We start from the raw sequence: 23706 nt of genomic DNA, 5'->3' as shown, positions 1-23706 counted from the left end.
AGAGAGAGAGAGAGAGAGAGAGAGAGAGAGAGAGAGAGAGAGAGAGAGAGAGAGAGAGAGAGAGAGAGAGAGAGAGAGAGAGAGAGAGAGAGAGAGAGAGAGAGAGAGAGAGAGAGAGAGAGAGAGAGAGAGAGAGAGAGAGAGAGAGAGAGAGAGAGAGAGAGAGAGAGAGAGAGAGAGAGAGAGAGAGAGAGAGAGAGAGAGAGAGAGAGAGAGAGAGAGAGAGAGAGAGAGAGAGAGAGAGAGAGAGAGAGAGAGAGAGAGAGAGAGAGAGAGAGAGAGAGAGAGAGAGAGAGAGAGAGAGAGAGAGAGAGAGAGAGAGAGAGAGAGAGAGAGAGAGAGAGAGAGAGAGAGAGAGAGAGAGAGAGAGAGAGAGAGAGAGAGAGAGAGAGAGAGAGAGAGAGAGAGAGAGAGAGAGAGAGAGAGAGAGAGAGAGAGAGAGAGAGAGAGAGAGAGAGAGAGAGAGAGAGAGAGAGAGAGAGAGAGAGAGAGAGAGAGAGAGAGAGAGAGAGAGAGAGAGAGAGAGAGAGAGAGAGAGAGAGAGAGAGAGAGAGAGAGAGAGAGAGAGAGAGAGAGAGAGAGAGAGAGAGAGAGAGAGAGAGAGAGAGAGAGAGAGAGAGAGAGAGAGAGAGAGAGAGAGAGAGATCCAATGTGCTGTAATTGCAACACACCTTAAACTTAGAAGCAATAACAGAACACTTCCGATACATTTGCTTCCAAGAATTAAACACCGGGCCAGATTCACACGATGTCACAAAAGTGTAGCAAACAGCTAGGTTGACATAAGACCGTTTTCATTACCACAATGCTCGCTGTCAGGCTAGAGGGAGAAGAAGATAAGCGCGCTGCAAACAAGCTCCGTCCAGGGGTGATGTAACGCGGACACACCACGTTGGCACAATCAACGTAAAACAACTGCGGAACAGACCCAATTGCACGCATAGCTACGTATCGTTCAGTTACAGTCAAATCCAGCAATAATCTAAAGCTATGCGTCTATCTTACAGCTCAAATTTACGTATGCGTAGTAGGGCTAGTCGCCAATCTAAAAAAGTATCATATCACAGATTTCACGTAACAGGTATCCATCAACACTGTTGTCCATAAGCCAAACAGGTCAGTGGGGACCATCGATATACACCGAGCTCTAATTGGACAGCTCCTGAGCCAATCAGCGAGAGTGGCGATGGAGGACGACCCCGAAAGTCAGGTCAGGACGCTGCCGGCTACCCTCATAGCTCCAAAGTGTAGCCACCAGCATTGCACGTTGTTGGCGACCAAGACCCTGTGGAAAAGGACATTTTTGCACTTAGTGTTATGAGTTTACACGACAAATTACGAGACAGTTTATTTGTTTCTGAGATACTCGTATGTGGCGATTCTGTTCGAAAAAGCTATTCAGAAAAGCTATATAAAGCAAGAAACGTATATACTTGCAGGTGGGAAGTGCCGGCTGTTTTCGCGCCACACATTTTTAGAGTAGGTAACACTCATCAATTTTCAGCGTTGAACAAGCCCCAGAGCCCCACCAAGATAGCACGTCACTTCAGGTGACATGTCAGTCGGTCATACTGAGCCACATTCCAATGGATTGGCGTTGTGGTATTTCCACCTGACCAGTTTCATCACCGGCGACTAGACAGGTGTATGCTTTATACCCTCCCCCTTCCTCCCACGTGCAGTTACGCCCATTCACGCCACCACATCATCCCCAGCCCCTGCTAAACAATAGCCAGTCATATCAGCGTTAATCCCAGTGTCACAGGTGTCAAAACGGCCAGATATCATTTGTAGACGGCCACGCCACCACGACCCGTTCCCGCCGTAAAAAGTCTCGCATCGCTCCAGCTCGCGCTGTTGTGGCTGACTGGTCCGCGACACGAGACAAACTCGGAGCCGTTAGCCGACTGATAGTGATGTACGCCCGTACATCGGAACGACAGGCGGCTGGTATCGCACGCCAATCTGGCCAAGTAATTGGCCGGATTAATTTCTGCAGGCAGCCAGGCTGCGTGGAGGGTGGGTGGTGTGGGAGGGACGGTGGGGTTCGGTGTGGTCCCCGATGTGGGCCAGTGTGGTCTGTGTGGTCCCCTCCCCCAGAGAGCGGCGGGATGTCTTACCTCAGTGGACAGGTCGGCCGACCCGAGGTCAGCTCAAGGTCAGGTCACACGGGCGGAGGCAGGCGGCCTGCCTCACACGGGAGACACGTACTCGGCAGGAGGTATGGAGGCCGAGCTGCCGCTGAAACGGGACAAACACAGTGTGTTAGCCGACTGGGATAAATCAAAGCGCTCAAGTCCAACCGAATCACATATAAAACAAATAACGCATACTCGTACACATAGCGGCTCAGTTACATGTGAGAAATGTTATATTCTGCGTTTACAAATGTCTGCTTCCTTTAGGGCAAACTGTAAGTAAATAGGGCGTTCAGCCGCTCTGTCGGGCATCAATCATCCCCGCCGGTGGTGCGGCGCTCAATCCATCCCGGTAATTGTTCTGTGTCAGCTATGTTTTATCCGGCGCCTCGTATAGGGTCGGCGGTGCTGTACCCATTCGTCACCGTCCGCCACGACTGCGGCCGCGGCCCGGGGAGTGCGTCCGCCGTTCGCTGTGCTCCGTATAAGGCGGGGGCGTCTGTCACACAGGTTTGGGGGCGTCTGTCACAGACGTCCGGCCACTCCATCGCGTACGGGAGACGGTGTCATCCTTCTTAACCAGCTATCTGGGGAGACTTGAAGCTATTCCAGCAGATTTGCAGGGTCCGGAAGAGCCCGGCCGACTCTCAGTGGCAGGTTCGTCATCTGTCGATGCGCCCGTATTTGTCTCATGTATCTTATCTATGAGCCTCGTTTCAATGTCTCACTGCATTTAACCGCTCCGGCTTGGCTTTCCGTCTTCTTCATCACGGCCCCTTGCCCCTATCTCCCACAATTCTATCTCCTCAATTCCAGCTTCCAGCCTACGAGTATGTCGGGCGTCTCGCCTGGCTCCCGTCTGGCCGTCTCAGAGCCTTGTCTGGCTCCCGTCTAACCATAGCCCGGCGTCTCGCGTGGCGCCACGACCGTCTCGCCCAGCTCTCGAGCTTCTCGGCTGACTCACAAGCGTCCCGCGCCACTCTCCGGTGCCGTCTGGAGTCTGGCTCCCGTTTGTCTGTCTCGAGCATCTCTCCGGGCGTCTCGTCTGGCTACCGTCTGGCTCGCGTCTAACCGTCTCGAGCATCTCTCCCGGCGTCACGCGTGGCGTCTCGTCTGGCTACCGTCTGGCTCGCGTCTAACCGTCTCGAGCATCTCTCCGGGCGTCTCGCGTGGCGTCTCGTCTGGCTGTCGGGTGGCGGCCGCCACTTGGTCTGATGGATCGTTCTCAGTCCCTGATAGGACACCAGGTATGCCAGGTGACAAGGGCGGAGAGGCATTCCTCTGACAGCATCATGGCCCAAACGAGTCCGGGTGCCGCTGCCTGCTCTCCGCTGAGGCCGAGGCATCCGACACAAGGATACATTCAGGTAGCGGTAAGCTGTACCTAATGTGGGATTAGTGGCGCGACACGAGATAGCTACAGGGCGACACGTGAGACGGAGATAGTGGCACTGTATGCAGGTGTGAAGGGGGGACACTGTCAGTTTGGGCGCAGTGGGGATGGGAGGGGGCGGGAAGAGGGGAGGGCGGTGTGTGCGTAGGGATAGCGAGTGAACGATGTTTACGAGGGACGGGCGCGGGAGACGGTGACGGGAGGGGGCTGACCAGTGTGAGCAGCGACGGCCATGGTGACGGACGTAGAGTGAAAATGGTCATCATTTGGTGTTCGTGCTGATAACTATTTATGGTGACAGTGATGGTGGGTTGGTGACAGCGCCCGATACCTGAGGTGTGGCCGTGACCTTATAGCACTAGCGGGCGCCTTACTACAAGCGTGTAGCTGCGTGCACGCTGAGGTTTGCCGCATCACCGACAGCAGCGACATGACAGGTGGGTGCGACTGACGTCGGCAGTGGTTTCCCTCAGTATGATGTGCGTGTATGTCGGCCTGTTGTCGACGCGTCGGAGCCAAGGTACGGGGCAGTGCGAAGGCACACGAGAGGCCTGGTTTTGATGGAGATAGAGAGGGAATGGGAGAGAGAGAGAGAGAGAGAGAGAGAGAGAGAGAGAGAGAGAGAGAGAGAGAGAGAGAGAGAGAGAGAGAGAGAGAGAGAGAGAGAGTGGGGGCGAGGTTGGTAACCGGCGTGGTGCATGTGTGTGGGCGCTCGGGCCGAGCCGAGACTTCCGTCTATAGACAAAGAAATATTCACAGCTTGCCTGGTATGCTGCTGCGCTCAGGTTGAGAGGGAAGAGTGGCTTGCCTGGTATGCTGCTACGCTCAGGTTGAGAGGGAAGAGTGGCTTGCCTGGTATGCTGCTGCGCTCAGGCTGAGAAGGAAGAACGCCTGGCTCTTACCCGGTAGCCGTGTGGCCGAGGGACTCGTATCCGGGACTTGCCTGGTATGCTGCTGCGCTCAGGTTGAGAAGGAAGGGCGCCTGGCCCTGTTACCCGGTAGCAACAGCATGTATGTACATGTGTGGCCGAGGGAATCGTATCCAGAGCTGGCCTGGTATGCTGCTGCGCTCAGGCTGAGAAGGAAGGGCGCCTGGCTCTGTTAAACGTTACCCACCAGCATCGTACCTTGGGTGAGTTGGGTCGGAGTGGTGGTGTGATGTAAACTCGCTCAGCAGTCCAATAAGGGCATGTCACGGGGCTGTCGCAGGTAACGATCAGCGGAGCGGCAGCGGCACCGCGTCCCACTCGCTAGCAGGCGGACGGCTGTGTTGGGGAGGTGGCGCACAGCTGTGCGGCCCGGGGCGCCGGGAATTAGACCGGGGGAGTGTTTACACAGGCGCCGAGTGGGCACTCTGGCCACCAATACCCGGGTTCGGTTACACGAGGACGGCCGTTGCCGGGGAGGGGAGGGTGAGGAGACACGCACGCAGAGGTCGGATACCGGGGGGAGGGGGAGGGGGGAGGGCGAGATGGGGAGGGGTGCGGAGGGCGGGGCGCCGGGCGCATGTGAAATCAGGGCAGTGTGCGGCTAGCGGTGACAGTGCTCGCTGGGTGACAGTGACATTGGTCCAGCATGGGCAGTGAATGTCCGGGTTTTCCGCGTGGCGGTGGACACCCGTGCGAAGGCGACTACCAGTTACTTAACGTCACGCAGGCCCTGCTGCGCAACAGCATTGCACCGGGCACACGCAGGGCGTACCGGACGGGGCAGACGTGTTTCATTGAGTTTTGTGAGCGGTACGGCTTGAGTGTCGTGCCGGCGACGGAAGCCACACTCACGTTTTTTGTGGGACATATGCGACTGATGGGTTTATCGTTGGCCAGCGCGCGACAGTATCTCGCCGCGGTCCGACGCCTGCACCTTCAATCTGGCTGGCCGATGGCCGATGCCCTGCCGCCTTACGTCACAGCGGCATTAAGGGGCTTTGAGCCGCGAGGCGCACAGCCGGCCGTGCGTGCGCGTCATGCGCTCACCGTGCAACATTTACGCCGGTTGAAAATACGGCTGGCGGCGACACTGGCGTCTCCATGGGACCAGCGATGCGTGTGGGCGGCGTGCACGCTGGGGTTTTATGGTGGCCTGCGCAGCAGTGAATACCTGGTCACCGGCCTGGGGCGTGGTGCGCGCCGGGAGGACGTGCTGTTTACCGCGACCGGGTGCCGTATCCGTGTCGCTATTCAGAAGAACCGGCAGCATGGTCCCGCGGTGTACATCGACTTGCCGGCCACCGACACATCTACTTGTCCGGTGAGAGCCTTGTGGTATTGTTGCCAGGCTCATGACGGGACAAGGTCGGCTAGCTCTGCTCTGTTCCGGCTGGAGTCGGGGGCGCCTCTCACACGGCGGCGGCTTAACAGTCTGCTTCGACAAGCCCTGGGACCTGGTTTCTCATCGCACTCACTGCGCATAGGCCTGGTTACCACCGCGGCGGCAGCGGGCGTCGGGGACGACGTGCTGCAGCGGCTCGGACGCTGGCGTAGCGGAGCCTATGAGGGCTACGTGCGGGGACAGCGGCACACTGTGACGGCGGCGCTACTGGCCGTCGCGAGGTGTTAATTGGCAAAATCGACCCGCCGAGCGGTGTAGGGCAAGTGGCAAGTCCCAGGGACACGAGACGACGGTTCGCTGACGATTGTGCTCTTTGTTCACACAGACATTCGACCTCTCAGCGGGGCCAGCGACGAGCAAGCTCGCATCGACGCACGTCTACGCGCTGAGCTCGACGGCGTCCAGCCGGGAAGCGCGGCGCCGGTGCACCCACACGGACCGCCTGTGGCCGGTAACAACAGGGCACCGAGCAGCTGGGCCCCACCGGCAGCTGCTCTACAACAGACGGCTGGCAGCGCCTGGTGGCCCCACGACCCGGCGGGCTTGGGACCGCCGGGACCAGGGCCCGCCGCCGGGCAGTACGGGTCGGGCCACCACGTGGCGGCACTGCAGACCGGTAGCCAATGGGTCCCAGTCCCAGGAGGAGTTGGAGCCGACAGTAGCTACCAACCACCATTTGGCGCGCCACAGATGACGGCTGGCGCTCCACCGAGGCTCGTCGACCGGACTGGCGGGGCGGGTCAGGCACCACCGCACCAGACCACCCACGGGCCGGGCGGGCCACCGCCGGGCGACCGCGCGCCGGCTGGACACGCGCCGGCTGGACACGCGCCGGCTGGACGCGCGCCGGCTGGACACGCGGCGGCTGGGCACGCGCCGGTTGGACGCGCGCCGGACGGGCCCGAGCCGTGGCATCTCTCCGGAGGCATGGCGGCTCATGGCTGGGGCGAGCCGGTGGCGATGCCTGCGTTCGGCCAGAGACTCAGCCGGTTGGAGCAGGATCGCATGACCCCGACAGGCGGCGACAGGAGGCCTCCGGCGCCGACATCGGGTCACGGGCGGACCATCACCCACAACAGGCGGCGGCGGCGCCGATCCAGCAGCGGTGAGAGTACGCCGCGGCGAGGGCGCCGCCGGGACCGATCCTCCTCACTTGATTCGTCATCAGAGGAAGACGACGGGGTTGACAGGCGGCAGGAGCTTCGGGCGGCCCCGGTCCGTTCTCAGGTCGCTGCAGCACCCGCGGACCTGCGCCTGCCGTCCGTCACGGCTCGGGCGGAGCGGCGACTGCGCAACAGGCGGCGTTTCGTCGCGGTCGCCGACGCCGCAAACGCCGCGGAGGGGACTCCGGGCACCGTATTGGAGTACGTGAGCCGCGTGGCTGCCCTTCTGACACACACGACGTTCCACTTCCCGCAGTGTGGATTGCAGGTCACAAGCTACCTGGCCTGGCTTCTCAGCCGCTGTGTGGGGCGGAGCCTGCGGGAGGTGCAGGCGATGGATAGTCGGGCACGCCAAGCTATGGCGCGGCGGCCGGGCGACTATCTGACGGCGCTGGACCTGGACCAGTTTGTCACACCCGCGGCGGTCGGCGCTGGCCGACTCACGACGGGTGAGGGTGGCAGTCGCACGCAGCAGGACCAATTGTGCTTTCTGCACGCCCGACACAATGCCTGCTCCTGGCCCTGCAAGAACGGCCGCTATCACCTACCGTGCCGCTGGTGCCATTCATCAGAACATGCCACACAATTCCACGGACTGGCGGCGGCCGGTCGCGGCCGTGGGGCCCGGTGGGTCGGCGGAGTCGCAGCCGGCGGGGCGCGGTACAGTGGAGGCCCGGCGGCCCGGGGACTGGGACCCCGCTGAGCCGGCACGCAGTGATGCGAGACAAGCAGGTGCGGAGACGGGTCCGGCTGACACCGGCGTTCGTGTAAATAGACTCGAGTGTTTGCTCGCCGATTGTGACTCTATTAGCCTGGAGGACAAAGAGTTAGTGGTGCGGCGGTTTCGCGAAGGGGCCGATATCGGTTTCCGTGGTGCCGGGGGCGGACATCGAGTGGACAATAACAGGTCCGCCATTCTGCGCGTAGACGGTGTGTCCAAGGCCATTGATAAGGAGGTGAAGGCCGGTCATACCAAGGGGCCTTTTGACTTTCCGCCGCTGCCCGGGTTGGTGATAAACGCTCTCAGTGCCAGAGATAAACCTAATGGGGACGTCAGACTTATACTGGACTTGTCCCAGCCAGCTGGTGGTGCAGTGAATGATGGCATAGACCCTGACCAGTTCCGAGTGTTGTACACTTCAATTGATGAGGCCATACAGTTGATTTATGCGGTGGGCGGCGCTGGGGCGCTTCTCTTTAAAGCAGACGTGCAGAATGCTTTCAAACTCATACCGGTTCGGCCCGACCAGTGGCACCTTTTGGGTTTCTGCTGGTTGGGACAGTTTTACTATCAGGTTTGTCTGCCATTCGGTGGTCGCAGTAGTCCGAGGATTTTTAACGATTTTGCTGATTGTTTACAAGTGCTGTTTCAAGGTGGCACAGCGGGGGTGTTTGTTCGGCATTATTTGGATGATTTTTTCGGTGTGGGCCCTCCAGGCACAGATAGCGCAGCAGTCGTGTACGACCGACTAAAAGCGATATGTACGGAAGTGGGTGTTCCCCTGGCCGCGGGCAAATGTTTCCCTCCTTCTACGCGACTCGAGCTTCTGGGTGTTGTGTTGGACACTACGACAATGTCAGTGGCGCTACCTGATCAGAAGTTGGCCGACTTGCGCGAAACTTTGGGGTCAATGACCGGACGGAAAAAGTGCACGCAGAGGGACCTGCTCTCTCTGGTCGGGCGCCTGGTGCACGCCAGCAAGTGTGTGCCGCCGGGACGCGCGTTCACCCGGCGTTTGCTGGACGCGGCTCACTCCGTGCGTGGCCTGCATCGGAGGGTGCGGATTACTGCGGCGGTGCGTGCGGACATGCAGTGGTGGGCGACTTTTTTGCCCCTGTGGAACGGCACCTTCCCGTTGGTTCCGTCGGTCACGGAAACGGCCCCCGGCATCACTCTGTGCACAGATAGCTCTCGTTGGGGCATGGGGGCGTGGTTCGGCCGCGAGTGGTGGGCGATGGAGTGGCCGGCGGAAATCAAGGACGCGACAGCACCGTCCATGACTTGGCTGGAGCTAATATGGTTGGCTGTTTCGCATGGAGACCCTAGACTGGCTGTGCATCACAGACGTCATAGCATGCAGCGGGGTCACGCGGGGCACGCTGTCGTGTGTGCTAATGAGCCTGGTAGCGACAGGTGTCCCTTATCGGCCGTGACGTCATACCACGGCTGCGGGACGTTGAGGGCTGCCAGACTACCGTGAGTGAAGGCTGAACATGGCTGAATGTTGAGGGCTGGACACGGTCGTGCTACCGTGCCGGCCCATTGCGCTGCACGGCACCATGAGACAGCCGGCATACGTGGGTGTGTGATTTAATAGTTAAGGCGAGGTATAAAAAACGGAGAAAAGGTAAGTGTAAGTGTACAATTGTAAGTGATTCTTCAATCTTAACATTTATCCTACTTGAAGTTTGTTTCGATATGCATAAGAAGTTTCAGTAGCAAAACAGTGTACAGTGAGAGCCAAATAACCATGTAAAATAGGGACCTTGCGCCTGTCCTCACTAGCTAATCCGCATTATGAAGCAGGAAAACGGCTTCCAACAGCATAGACGCTTCGCCATGTAATAGTTGGTTTCCTAAAAGGCCAACACTTGTACGGTGCTGATTGGGCTGTAACGGGTGGAAAACATATGTTCGGTATTCGTTGTCCGGTGTTCCCGATGTTTTCTGACTGGCCAAGAAACCACCATGAACTGTCGCTTTAGTTGCCTTGGTTAGCAAAGATAAAGCCACCGGTTATGGTAAACATATTTAAAGTAGTTGGTACGAGACAGAAAGAAACCTATTGGGCGCTGAGGCAAACTTAGCAATCAAGATGCAGAGGGCGTTGCCAGTGCTCGCAACAGGCAGAAGTAGCGCTCACGGATCAGCAGTATCGCACAACTACACGAAATCAACTTGCAACGAAATGTTCCAGCTGTCACAATGGATTTACAGAAAAACGCATAGCCGATTTGGCCGTCCAAGCGGAACAGAATCCATTTTTCCGAACAGTGGACGTCGCTTGCTCGACGCCGTGCGCCATCTTGACATCATGTTCTAGCCGGACAATCTGCTGGTCATCGTTGCGCATGCTTGACGACCTTGCAGGAGCAGCACTATAGATGAGTATCAAGTGCTGGAGGCGGGTGGCCAGCACTGGAACCGAGCCAATCACCTAGCACTTCCCCGGGAGCCGCTGGGGCCTGTCAACGTGTGAGGCACTCCAGTGGCATATCGAAGTCATGTTTGGACACTGCATGGTTCAGTGACTAGGCCTGAATGCAGAGCTGAGTTGCTGCTGTCGTCCTGAGAGTGGCCGAAGCCCGAGTTGTCGCAGCAGCGACGGTGCCATGGGCGCCATGACACAGATTATGATAAACGGCTTTAAATCCTGGTAGCTGCATGCAGTTTATAACAACTGCATGTAATAGTCCCAGGCGAGTGGTTGTTCGATAAATGTGGGTGGTTTTCCCAGCTTCAATGGTACCTAAATGCGGCGTGACGTGATGAGTTTAGCAATCTAATAAGAGGGAAGTCATTGCTCATTGTTTTCACCATGATGACCCTTCAATCAATGTAAAAGAGCTGCACTTATTCAGTAGTCTAAGAGCACCTGTTCAGTAGTCTGAGAGAGTACCGAACAACAACTATGGATGTCTTCAGAACGATAAATAACTCCGAAGTCACGCTTGCTTGTAGACGCCACAATCTGCATGGCGCATGGCCGCATGCGCATTTGCTTCAGAATACTTCAACCGTCGTATCCTTTTGCAATCGCTTCTGGAATCCTGTTGATACCGTTCAAAATCAGGAAAACACTACAATCGAAGCTGTGCTGAAGTGACCCATGCAGAAGTGGATCCTAAGCATAACATCGTCACTGTGAAAAGCATAGCGTCACTGTCAAGAACATACTGCCGTCCCATCGCGCCCCCGACCCACCGCGGTGACCTGCGCCCCCGGTCGGCTGACGGACCGCCTGACGCCAGGAATGTTAACGACCCCATGGCGTGATCATCCGGGGACAGAACAGCGACCCGGGCAGATAGGTCGCGCCCTGCCGCCTCCGGCGACCCGCGGATCATGGGAGATCACGCGACGCACCCACATCGCCGGGCGGAGGAGCCGTTGGGTGATGGATGAAATGATCAACGTGGGCTCAACAGCGGCCCATGAAGATGCACCGAAAATAGGACGTAATCCGATTTGTTGCTGAAATATATGGACATTTCATATGAGAACGCAAGAAGTACTTACGATGGCAAATAAAAATGACATCACCAAGTATACATAAATAGAAAACAGCTACTTGTAGAATATCGCCACTTTGCATTTCTACCCGTATTTTTCCATCTTTGTTGTCCCTTGTCTTTCCTCCTACGCCCGCCATCCCATTTTCCTGGTTCGCCGGTGGCTGGTTTCAGTCACGACAACCACCCCCAACTGCACGGCAGCAGCCACCGCGTTACCAAAACTCCGCGTACCTCAAATGTTTCCAGCGATGACGTGATACATAGGACTGAGCCGCGCGTGAGAGAAGTTGAAAATTCTGCTAATCGCATGCAACACCACAGCGGCAAACAAAGTCATGTGCATTGAGCAGCTGCTGAAACGGAACGATCGCTTCCAAGCGTTCCAAGCCCTCAAAAGTCGATTCCCAGTCGCATTTTTCTCCCGCAACTGGCAACATCAATGTCTTTGAAACAACACCGTAACCCTACCATCTTTCGCTCGAACACCTCGCGACCAGACGAAAATCTCTTCGCGAGGTGAAATCCTCACTTATGCCAAAATCCGGCTCTGGCGGCACTCGGCGCAAGGCGCGCCCTGGAGCGGTGCGTCAACAGCCAGCGCCGCAGCTGGGGACGGGCCCCTCCGATCCCATCTGGTTGGGGACGCACCGGCTATCAGGTCTGACAGTCCTCACCACGCCAGACATAATCCGCTCCAATCTGGCCGTGACGTATGGATGCACATTGCACGACAGGATTTTTTTGGCGTTCGATAGAGTCGTGGACGTCGTCTGCAGTACGCTGCTGGTACGCTGCCGAGGCGCCTGCAGACTGACAGAAACGACGCGGCAATCGCCCGTCTCGCTGAACCGGGGAGAGAAGACAAAGAAAATCGCCGTGAGAGCGCTCGAGCGACGCTTTTTGTGACCCGTGCACGAGCCGTTCTGATAAGGATCGTGTGGCAAGTGCGAGACGTCAATCAAACGTCAGACGTAAAACTGTCATTTAAGGCGTTTTTTTCTACTTGTCAATGGTTGATAAATCCGTGCGTTAGACGTTAGTATTATCCAATACTTACTCTTTGTATGCTGCTGCGTAGGAGTTCATATCTAGCGGCATTTGTTGATGCTGCTGCTGCTGGTGTTGATGTTGTTGTTGCTGCTGCTGCATGTGTGAGTGATGCTGCTGCTGGGCGGGCAGGTGGCCAGTCGAGTAGCCGTCCGTCCGCCGCTCCAGGCCGCTCGACAGCCGGCCTCCCGACGACATGGCCGCCGGGTAGCCGCCGTAGGCCAGCGAGCTGCCGCTGCCCATCTGCGAGAGCTTGGCCAGCCCGCCGCCGGCCAGCTGTCCCAGCTTCAGACTGGGCGGCGTCTGCGGCGGCGTGTCAGTCTGCGGCTCGCTGTAGCCGGCGGCCGACAGGCCGGGCGGCGGCGGCGCCGCCATGCCGCCGTAGCCGCCCCCGCCCCCGCCCGAGGCCACGTAGCTGCCGCCGGCCGGGCTGTGGTGGTAGCCGGCCGCAGTGGACTGCGGCTGTGACTGTGACTGCGACTGGACGGCCTGAGCCTGCGACTGGGCCGCCTGCGCCTGTGAGTGACTCGGGTGCGAGTAACGTCCGAAGGGGGTGCCGCCGGGCCCGATGGTGGCCGGCAGCGGGAACGTGGTGGCCCCCTCAGTGGCCGCCGGCCAGCCGCCCGCCGGCGGCGGCGTCTTGCACTTGGCCGTGTCGGCCAGCGACCAGATCTTGGGCTTCTGCGGGTCGTTGCAGTCGTCCAGGGAGGCGGCGGCGGCGGCGGCGGCTGCCTTGTCCTTCCAGCTGTCGGTGGGCGAGAGCGTCTCCGATTTGACTTCTGCCCCGGTCAGCGGCGACATGGCGTCCGAGGTGTCGTTACCAAGCACAGAGTCTGGGGAAAGAAAGGGCTGTCAGTTGCTAGTTCAGTCAAGTGTGGGTAGAAACGGGTATCCCTGTCCCATTTTGCAAATCTTCTGTGAAAGAAAAGTTTTTTAGGTCGACTATTTATTCATGCTAGCTGTTGAAGTGGTAGTGCAGAATAAGCTTCTCATATCGCACATTGAACTCTCAAACAACAGCACTTTGCACATAGCGCATGCACAACGAACCAACTTGAAAACACGTTTTAGAGCAAGCACCAGTCGGCAGCTAGCTCGCACTTGGTGATGCTAAGAGGCATTAGCAAATGCTTCATGTAAGGGACAAAAACAGTTCTGCGAAAGTTTTGTGAAACTCAATTTCTAAGCCGGGCAACTATTTCATAGAACCTAGTAGGCACTTTATATGACTAAAGGATCCGTTCAATTCGGGGAATAAGTTTTTAGGTAAGCTTTTAAACTGGACAATAATGATCTTTGCAGCTGTTTTTGTTACCGATAACATCACTTTACATGGTGAGCCGCTTTGGCACGGTTCGTTCGTTCCTAACCATTTTTCACCTTATAGTGACTTAGATAGTTGCGGGAGTTATAGTTTTTACCACTTGGTTGTTAGTATTGCGAGCTCACCTTTCTCCCCATCGGTTTCCTCCTTGTCGGTCTTCTCCTTGTCCGCCGCGCTATCATCGGCCTCCTCATCTGACTCGGTCTTATTCTTGGGCTCCCAGGTCATCTTGTTCTCCTTCTTCAGCCTTCGTCGCGCGTTGGCGAACCACGTCGACACCTGGGTCAGCGTCATCTTGGTGATGATGGCCAGCATGATCTTCTCGCCTTTGGTCGGATAGGGGTTCTTCTTGTGCTCGTTGAGCCACGCCTTGAGGGTGCCGGTGGACTCTCGTGTGGCGTTCTTTCTCCGTGCAGCCAGATCGTACGGAGCTCCATACCTGAAGAAAACACAGAAACATGGAGGTTAGTGAGAAGCAAAACTCGGGATGCTGGTTTGACTTGATGTATACGGAACCAGACCATTTGCTGGGTGTACTTATCTGATTGAGATGCCTTGATCTGGAACAGAGCTGAACAGACCTGGAAGCTGGAACCCAACTGTGATTCTGCCACCCTCACTGTTCGACTATTGGGCGTCGTGTGGTGAGCACTCCGCTCCGCACCCCTGTGCTCCTGTCGCTACACCCGTGTCCAGCTAGCTGTCCAGCAACCTCTCGCTCCCGGCAGCCGGTGGCCAGCCGCGCTGGCAGCTCCCATCCTCCGGGGCGTAGATCAGCTGTCTGGGAGCCCGCTCGGCGTCCGGACGACCCCCGCCGTCCGTCACCTCTGCCTTATCTGTCCCCGACAGACTCCCGCTGGTTGGTTTATGCGCGTGCCGGACGGCGGCGACGTATCGCGCCGGATCAGTCTCAATTATAGCCCGTAAATCTGACCCGGGTCAACCCGCTGCCCGTCGCACCACGCAAGGAATCCTCCCCGGTCTGTGTGAAATCCTGGACTGTGTGTTTTAGGGTTGAAAGGGCGGAGGTTTCCTTCTAGGACGCTAGCCGTGGGAAAGCGAGACAATGTCTGATACCCGAGAGATCTCAATCCGCATAGGTTTCTCGGACGTGGTATTACTGTTGACAGCCTAAGCAGCTAGCGAAGGAGCAAGGTGCCAGCGGCACGTGCTTTAGGTCACCGCCTCGGATGAGTCCGGTTTTCTTGAGAGCATTATAGAGCTTACAGAGAACCAACACGTCACTTTAATGAGGGTTCAGTGGCTCCGTAAAAACGTAATAGGCTTATGGCATTTGCCATTAGTTCCAGCACCTTATGGGATTTGGCGCCGGTTTCAGACGTCGGCGATTTATCAGGATGTCACAGCCTTTCCAAATGAGCGGAGTTCGTTCACGGAGCTTGGTGAGTTAGCGACATCCGGTCAGCGTCTACATCAGTACAGCTGTCTGACCGCCAGACGGTTGGTGTCAGTCTGTGCGGATGTAAGTTCCGGATCGAAACTGGGAACTACTTCGTGATATGTGATTTCGTGATGTCCGATAGGTACAAGAATAAGATGGGAAACCTCTGGCTTGGCATAGTTCGATCCTCTGTAATGGATGAATCACAATGAGTGAGATGAGAGCTAATCTCGGGCAAGCTAGACGTCCGGTATCATCCATCGTGATACGTTGATCCAACTCTGAAAAAGACTATTATTCACGAACGGCGAAATGGCGAAAGCTCAGTAGCGGATGCACTCTCTATCCCCTATCTTCTATTCCCTATCCATGTAAAAGCAAAACAGAAACGTCGCCATAATCGGCAAGACAGACAGTAAAGCACCTTTAGGAGGGGAGCCAAATAAGAACCGGCCAGCTGATACAGCATGTGCGGCTCGTGCCAGCAACATTGTAATGTGATTTTGTGGTAGCATGTGGATCAACTGCAGATGTCCTCCAATAAGATAGCATCAGAAATATCACGGCAAACAAGTGATACCAGCTGGTCTGTGTCACAAACAGATTTCGAGACTAAATAGACTGGCCTCAAAATAGCAGAAGTGCTCCTTCTCACCATCTTGCAACACAGTAAAAATGTCTAATGTAGAGACAGCATATCACTGATAAAGTCGTTCACTTCATAGTTGCCATGGACGTCTGCCGCAGCCATAAATTTATGTCAGTTAACGTCCGTAATAAATGCAATTAGAGATGTCATTGTAAGGATGTGAGCTGATAACTCAGGACGTATCCATTAGCAAACAGCACCTGCCTATTCTGAAGCTCTTGTTCACCTGGCCAAGGTGAATCAGCTTTGTATAGTGGTGCAAAGATTGGGTAATTATTGACAAATGAGCACGTGGAATTGTTCATGAGCTGTTGATATGAGGAACGACCCCGGCCTATCTCCTGTATGCAGAACCTGTATACAGGTTCTGCATATACTGCAATAGACGTATACTGCAATAGACGTTTCAGCTTTTGGCTAAAAAATCTGCAGAGCTAACCAGTAACAAACTGAAGATAGAACCACTTCTGGGTCGCTTGTGATTAGTCAATTCGAAACAATTAGAGGAAATAAACGATTCTCAAAATGATAATTGATCGGTTCTTTCGTGATATATTTGTTTGAAGTGATACCCATTGCAACATGCAAACCGCACACGTTACATATCGAACAGTAGTATCATTTAGCCGGACACGATCTGGATTTTATTGGTTCTATTAGGTCGCCCGTTGGCGCCTGTCTGTCGGCTGTTGGCTGGGAAAAACTGCTCCGGCCGGTCCATTGAGACGGGCCAGCGCCGGTAAAAACTGGGCCTTCAGGACCGGACCCGGGTGGCCGCCGCGTCTTCAATTCGGTTGTGATGCCAGGGGACTGGAGTATTCTTTGGTTAGACTGCAGTCGGGGGGCTGCAGCTGTCTCCGGTATCTTGGTACGGAGGTCTGAAAGCATCTTTACCGCGTAGTCTATGTAGAACGGGAGAGTGGGCCTGACCTCGGCTCGTGCCACAGGGCTAGGCTAGGCATCGACTTCAGTCCCCAAAAATATCGTGAACAACTTGTTTTGCATTCTTTGGTTGCCGGGTTTGTCAATAATTTATAAACGTTTTACAAATGTGCAGATTGTTATTAACATTGTTACATGAAGCCGAGCATATTTCATAATAAATGTTGCGTAATAATCATTAATGACACGAGTGGAAGTGTTGTGTGCTATCACTAAAACTTCACAAGACGACATCGACATACCGCCTGCAAATATGCAATAGGCTAGCCATTCATTCATTCTTTCCGCTCGTCGAGGGCCTGCAGCGAAAACTCCGCACCACACAGTCGGTATGCATGCTTGGAGGCCCCTACTCTGAATAAATCACTCTCACGTCAATTAATTTAGCCGCACCAACACGCCGGCCGGCCGCCTTTTCTGTGCCGTTTTCGTGTACAATGCGTGTCTCTAATTGTCAGCGGGTTCGGGGGCCGTGTTGAACTAGGTGCGTGCACGGAATGCCATTAAAGCCTTTCCGGTCACGGGCCGACAGGTGACGTATCCGTCAAATGGACAGCGAGTCAGAGGCGGGTGCAGGAGAGGAAGATGGAGGGCGATCGGCTAGGATGTCATCGCATAGGTGAGTCTTTATGGGTTTTTGAAATCTATTTTCAGCATGAGAAGGAATCTCATCCTGTGGGTGTGCCGGAGTTCGCATGCCTTTCATTCCTTTGCTTCGCTTCTGATAATGACCCCTCCACTCCCTCCTAGGTGCGCTCATTGCTATCGGCCGGCGCCTAAAAGCCCGAGCAACTCTGCAAACACAGCAATGACACGCTACGTGGCGCCGGTGCTCCAAACAACTCTATCTAATAAACGGACGGCCGGGCTAATTTGTCGGTGCCGGCCGCCACTGCAGGCGCGGCAATCAGGCAGCCGTTAAAGCGACCATAAAACATCACCGCCACAGTTTTGACGTAATTACGCGTCATTAAATGCAGTGCTACGCCGGCTGACGGGCGGCCATCATCGTCTAGAGAGGGAGGGAGGGCAGGGGAGGGTTTCGGGAAGGAGGCCAGTGCAGCGATAGGATGTGACGTCACTAAGGTGCTCCAGAGGTCCCGTGGTCGTTTGAGATACTCAATGAACTTCGAGACGAATTTTGTAAAGGGCTTCATCTTCTGCTGACACAAATATTTGCATGAATTTAAATTGTAGGATATCAATAAAAATCATTTTCCCGTTGCTTTTTATGTTTAGGAGCGCCTCCACTCATGCACGGAACGTCTCGTGCTATTAAAAAAAAACTTAAGTGGTTTTGAGGCAGCTTGATTGCATAGCATTTACCAACTCATTCCACCTAGAGGAACATACAATTGTTGCGTGCTGGAATCCTGAGCTTAACTGGCCAAAATATCTAAAACAAATGAAATCCACGCTCAGAAATAACTTGTTTTGCAGAGCCCTGTTACCAAGCAACATAAAGACAGGCAAGGGACATTGTGTGACTAATAGGGCTTTAAGTGAGTACGCCTTATCAGTTTTAGGTACATGCCTGAAAGAATAAAACTACCTAACATTTACGAACTCACTGTTCATTTGTGCATAGCCAGGTGAGCTATGAATGAAATGGAATGAAATGGCAATGAAATGGAAGCTCATCACCAACCATTCAGCCGTATCAGCGACAAAATCCCGTAGCTCGTCCTGTCTGAATGACAACAAGCATGTGCCCACCTGCCTAGTACCTACACCTGTCCTTTCAACTCCATTTCCAATCAACCCCCGCCATTCACCCCTTGCTGTGATTCTCCCCGATGTTGCGCAGTGCGCGTCCATCCCCCGATGCATCTTCTGCTCCTCGACCGGCGTCTTACCGGTCCATTCACCTCTCGCCGGTCAGGGCTCGTCCAATCGTGTCGGCGTGCGCCCGGGCCCGGTCGGCCGTCTCTCATGCTAGCCGGCCGTTTGCATGCTACCCGCCAATTACGCACCATTTGGTAGACATCGCTCAACGGCCATTGCCGGCCGGCGAACAAAACGGGCCGGCGAGCCGCGCCGGCCGGTCGGCAGCCATAGCTGTTTGGCCCCCGGGTAAGGGACCGGAGGGCACCCCCAGGCGACCCCCAGGCGGCAGAGGGGTGGGCCTGGGGCTTCGGGAGATGCGTATTGGGGATGGGATTGGAGAAGGGATGGAAGGGAAGAGCAATGTTGAACTCAATGAAAGTGTGTTTGATGCACGTTAGATGACACACTGACACACTAAGGTGTGCCTGTCATACATGCTTATGCAATGGTTTGGTAGCACTTCTCGCCAGCCATAACAATAATTTCCATAATTTTGCTGACAAGAAAGTTTCATAAAATTATAAGTTTTTTTTCCAGATTATGGTAAATACTGCTCAGAGGGAATGGTACAGCGTTGGATGTTGGGCTACCTGCACCCTGTGGTCTCTTGATGGAGCTCTGCTCCATCAACATTGAAAGCTCGTGATGTCCCGGCGTGACGGATAGATTGTTGCATGGCGCCGAGCAGATATTATTTGTTCTGTATTCCAATGGCTGTTTTTGCATGAGATAGGGACCAAACAAATTCCGAGTGTTTAGCATTCGACAGGGCTTGCATGTTGCCAAAATATGAGAGCTACAGCCTCAACATTGTGTGGGGTGCGGGTGCCGGTCTGGTAATTTTCGTTGTATTCACTAGTTATTATAACCGTAGGTTGTTTAAAATAGGCAAACACCACTCGGTAGATATTTGTTCCATTTATTCGGGTTCTCGATAAGGGATAATATATCATGTCATCTGTTCACTCTTTTGCAATGATGCCATTTCACTGGACTAATTAAGGATCCCGGACTGAATGGCCGATAAGACAGCATGTCGCCGCCACCTTTTTGTGTGATTCTCGAGTGGAGACATGCTGGCATGACTGGAAGGGAAGCCCTGTCCTACCCTTCCCCAGGCCGCCTACAAATCGGATCCAGGAGACCCACTATGGCTTCTGTGGGGATGCCTGTCCAAATGGTTCGCCACGGTCCCGCCGGAGTTGAGGGCACGCAACACTAGTCGGGTGACACCCAGTGGTGTTGCCAGGGTTATTGGAATTACATATGTGAATGTCCACTGGATGAGCGGCAACAAACAAAAGAGGATATTGGTATTATGATTATTATCGTATTTATTTGTATCTTTTTTTGTGAGCATCGCAATAATTGGGAAACATGTTCATGAGACGGCGCTTTCTTAACTTTCAATGCCATGAAGCAAACGCTTTCTGCATCCTCAGCTTGACTTGTCAATCATACACGGCATGATGCCGAGACCATTTTGGCCGGGATAGCTGATGGTCGGTCGTTGCCATTTTTCCCAGCACACCTGCCGGAAGCTGCGGATGGATGGACACATCTTCACAGACGAGAATAACTGACTGGGTCTTAGCTTCTCGGCGCCGGTCGGGCTTAGTGCAGTCAGCCGCACGGCCGCCGCCCAGGGACTGGCGCCCTACGTCTATCACTTGCCGCTTAGCGACTGTCCCCATGGTTTTCCCATTGGCAGACCGTCTGCCCCGGCCGAGCGCCGTAGCCCGTAAACCTCCCACCACCCATCCTCAGCATTGTCCGCTGCCTACCTTTTGCTATCCACCGCCTGTCTTTCCGTCCGTGATCCAGTGCCCACCGCCCACCGTTCGCCACCCGCCCTATTCGCCGCCCGCCAGCCGCCTGCCGCCCATCCGCCGCCCATCCGTGGTCCATCGCCCGCCGCCCGTCGCCCGTCGCCCATCGCCCGCCTACCGACCGCTGTCAATCGCCTGACCGCCAGCGAACAAGAGGATCTTACCACGATTTCTTCCTCTCATCTCCGAAATCCCGGAGCCCTCCTGTCGGCGAGTGCTGTGTGATCCGCCGTCTCCCCGGCACCGCCGCCGCCGCCCTCGAGGAACCGGGTGGAGCGGCAGAACCGCCACGCCTTCGCCGGTTCTGGGTGACTGCCCTTCAATGGATCAGGTCGGACGGGCCACCGCTAGTAGACGAACGCTGGCGCCGCGTTTTTTAGAGGGCATCCAGCGTACAGACCGCGACAGAAAGGGACAGCCGGTTTGGGGAGAATGCCAGGTCAGGATTATAATAATGTCATAATGGACCAGGCATGTGAGAGGTTAATGAGAAGATGAGAAATGGGTACAGATTACGCTTCATGGGGATGACGCGGAATGACGACTTGACTAGATGACGGTTGGGTGACGACTGAATGATAGCTGGCAGATGATGCTCTGAAGGAGAACATCACATAATCACCTTGTGACTGCAATCATACTTGCCAAAAATATAAATTAAGAGGAACGTTTTCTGTATTTCAAGATAAATACCCCAAGCAAGTGTCCCCTACTTACTACTACACCGCTTAGGACCGCATCAGTACTTCAAATGCATGTTTATGTAAACTTATTTCACCCAAGTATCGTCAGACCTCCAAAAGCACACCTGCACTGCAGCCTGTCTTGTTCTCCCTGTCAAGCCCGAGTCGAACGCATACGTATCGACACGGGCGACTGTTTGTTCTAACGGGCGCCAACCGACGACAGCAAACACTTGCCGAGCAGTGCGGGAAGGGGTGGGGTGCAGGGGACCGGTGGGGATTCATTAGCCCCGCCTCCTGTCTCGGCAGAGACAGTCGGCGCAGAATTAATTAACGGCCAGCGCGAGACGCCTCCCGTGGAGAGAGGGAGAGAGCGCAGTAGCGAATGGAGGGAGAGAAGAGGGGCGTTATATTTAATCTAGTCTGATAAAACTACGGTGCCAATTATGACGCTGCTTATCTGGCTAATTTCAGTTTTAGGCTTTACGAACTTGCCTGTCTACCAACAAACTATATCCTTTATTCTAATAGCTAAAAATTTATTTATAATACCCAATTATTAATTAGTCATTACATATCGCTTTCCAAAATATTTTCGAACAATGCATCACTGTCAAAATCAAAGTGATAATAAAGGAAATATCAAACACAAATAGGTGATACTTAGGAAAATGCTTGCAAAAATTATGAAGTTGTTCCGGGCGCACGCATCAATGAATGTTTGCCTTATATAACTGTCGCTCATACTTTAAGTTTACATACACAACACACAACATACATACTCAACATACTTTAGAGTTTACCCAGCCAGCCCTTCTCCACGCCCCCACCCTTAGTGCCCGCTCGGCGCGCCAGTTTACCATTGCCCGCGCGGTGTCGGTCGCAGCGCCCCAGCCGCCCAGCCGTGCCCTCATTTGCAATGCAAATTTGTCATTGTTGCAATGGTCGTGGGGTGGCGTCTTGATGACGCACTAAATTAGATTTACGGTGTCCGGAGGCGCGCGGCGGTGGTGGCGGTGGGGAGGTGGTGGTAGGCAGCGTGTGGCGGCGGTAGCGGTGGTTTTGGGTGGTGGTGGGTGGTGGGATCGGTATTGGTGTGTGGTATCGGTGGTGGGTGGAGGTGGTATAGTGGTGGGGTACGGCATCGGTGATGGCATCGCTTATATGGGCGTTGTTGGGTGGTGGCGTTTCGCGGTGGGCGGTGGCGTTTCGCGGTGGCGGACGATTGAAGGCGGTGGTGCTTGGTGAGACTAGCCCAACTTTCCCATTCAGCACAGGAAGGAAACCGGCGGCTGTTTCCGCTGCTGCTGTCACCATTCAAATACCAATCCTTATTTAGTCGTGCGCTGTTCATTTGACCTCATGACACCAAGCAGTAGTCTGCAGTTACTGCCGTCACTAGACACTATAAAGCAGAACAACGAGCGATTGCACACGAGCCAAAGTGCCCCCGAACTAGGTGGCCAACTGTTACTGTCGTCATTGAGGAGAAACGTGGATCACGAGACGAGGCTGATGGACTGGGGAAGGCATGGTGGATGCCAGCTGAAGAGCCTGGTAACTACTGTGTGGTTCCTGTCCTCTGCTCAGCTGACCCACCACTGAATTTATTCTGTATGTTCCAACGCGTTGTTTCGAACCACACTCGGTCAGAAAGTCGGTCCGATAGCTCTGTCCGTAGGTCCAGTGCGGCCCTTTCAGGGTGATCCATTGCACTGTCCGGTGTGCCGGTTGTACCACAGCCGCACACATGTGTATTGGGCCTTTCAGCGTGAATTATTCACTGTCGCAGGCCACTCAGCAAAATGCAGTAATTGCCTCCCGATCCATTAGTGAATAAATTATTGCAATTAGCGTCGCCGCGAGGAGGCTCGGTTTCGGTTGGTGCCACCAAAGTTGGTAACATTGCTGTCACCGCAGCTGGTAACACCGATGTCACCAAGGCTGGTGGTCACGGCGAGTGAGTAGTGTTTCCGTTGCTTGTAAGTTTGGTGAAAGACGCAAACAACCTTGATGACCGTGCTGATGTTTACGAGGGAGAAAGAATAAGTTGCAGAAAAAGCGTATGCGTGTATGATGACACTGATTAGTTACATTCACATGAGCGTTCGCGTTTGGTATGCGAATGACATGTAAAATAAACTGGGTGCCTTCTGGCTATGGCCCATGCATCCCGTTGAAACTCACCCATATAGTGAGGGGTCGTAAGGGCTATATCCGTATCCAGCTGTGCTGCCCAGGCCGCCGTAAACGCCCATGTCGGTCCCGGGCGTGTCCTTCAGACCGTACGGGCTGCTCTGAAAATAGAAAAGGGAGGTCAGCTTAAGCTAGCAGATTAATTCATTTCTGTTACAGTTTTTGGTGCTGGTTGTGGTGGTTGCCTAGGCGTTTTTTTTTTCTTTCGTGTACACAGATATATGCGCAGACATATCTGATTTTTGTCCCATTTTTGGAATGACACTATCTTTGCTTCGAGAAGTGTGAAAAATGTTATCTTTATAAGCTGTCTCCCTAAGTCTGCGGGTTGCACGGTCGCAGCCCAGATTAATGTCATACAGTGTCCATTTTTACCTCCCACCATGCATTTGACTGCTGTTTAGCAGCAGGGGGCAGGAAATCCAGCGGTTATCTTTCCTCGGTGTGTTGTTTCCCACTACCGTGCATGCCACTGTATGGGTGCATATTCACAGCCAGTGACATTCAGAGGCGTTATTTTCCTTTTGCGTCTCCTGCTTTTCATGT

General features: G+C 54.7%; 1 protein-coding gene across 1 annotated transcript in view; it reads right to left on the bottom strand.

Moving 5' to 3' along the window:
- Nucleotides 1-574: 574 nt before the first annotated feature.
- LOC122365473 (homeobox protein caupolican-like) overlaps nt 575-23706 on the bottom strand; it is a 31750-nt gene continuing 8618 nt past the window's right edge. The window contains exons 3-7 of the mRNA XM_043336714.1: nt 23152-23261; nt 13758-14071; nt 12319-13141; nt 2121-2241; nt 575-1285 (exon numbers count right to left, since the gene is read on the bottom strand). Of these exons, the coding sequence (XP_043192649.1) occupies nt 2193-2241; nt 12319-13141; nt 13758-14071; nt 23152-23261 (1296 nt within the window). The 3' untranslated portion in view covers nt 575-1285; nt 2121-2192. The remainder of the gene's footprint in view (nt 1286-2120; nt 2242-12318; nt 13142-13757; nt 14072-23151; nt 23262-23706) is intronic.

The sequence above is a fragment of the Amphibalanus amphitrite genome, unplaced genomic scaffold, assembly GCF_019059575.1.
Source record: "Amphibalanus amphitrite isolate SeventyFive unplaced genomic scaffold, NRLGWU_Aamphi_draft 000742F_arrow, whole genome shotgun sequence".
Classification (NCBI taxonomy): domain Eukaryota; kingdom Metazoa; phylum Arthropoda; class Thecostraca; order Balanomorpha; family Balanidae; genus Amphibalanus; species Amphibalanus amphitrite.
Note: the sequence above shows the minus strand (reverse complement) of the source record. Positions and strands in the feature narration are given on the sequence as shown.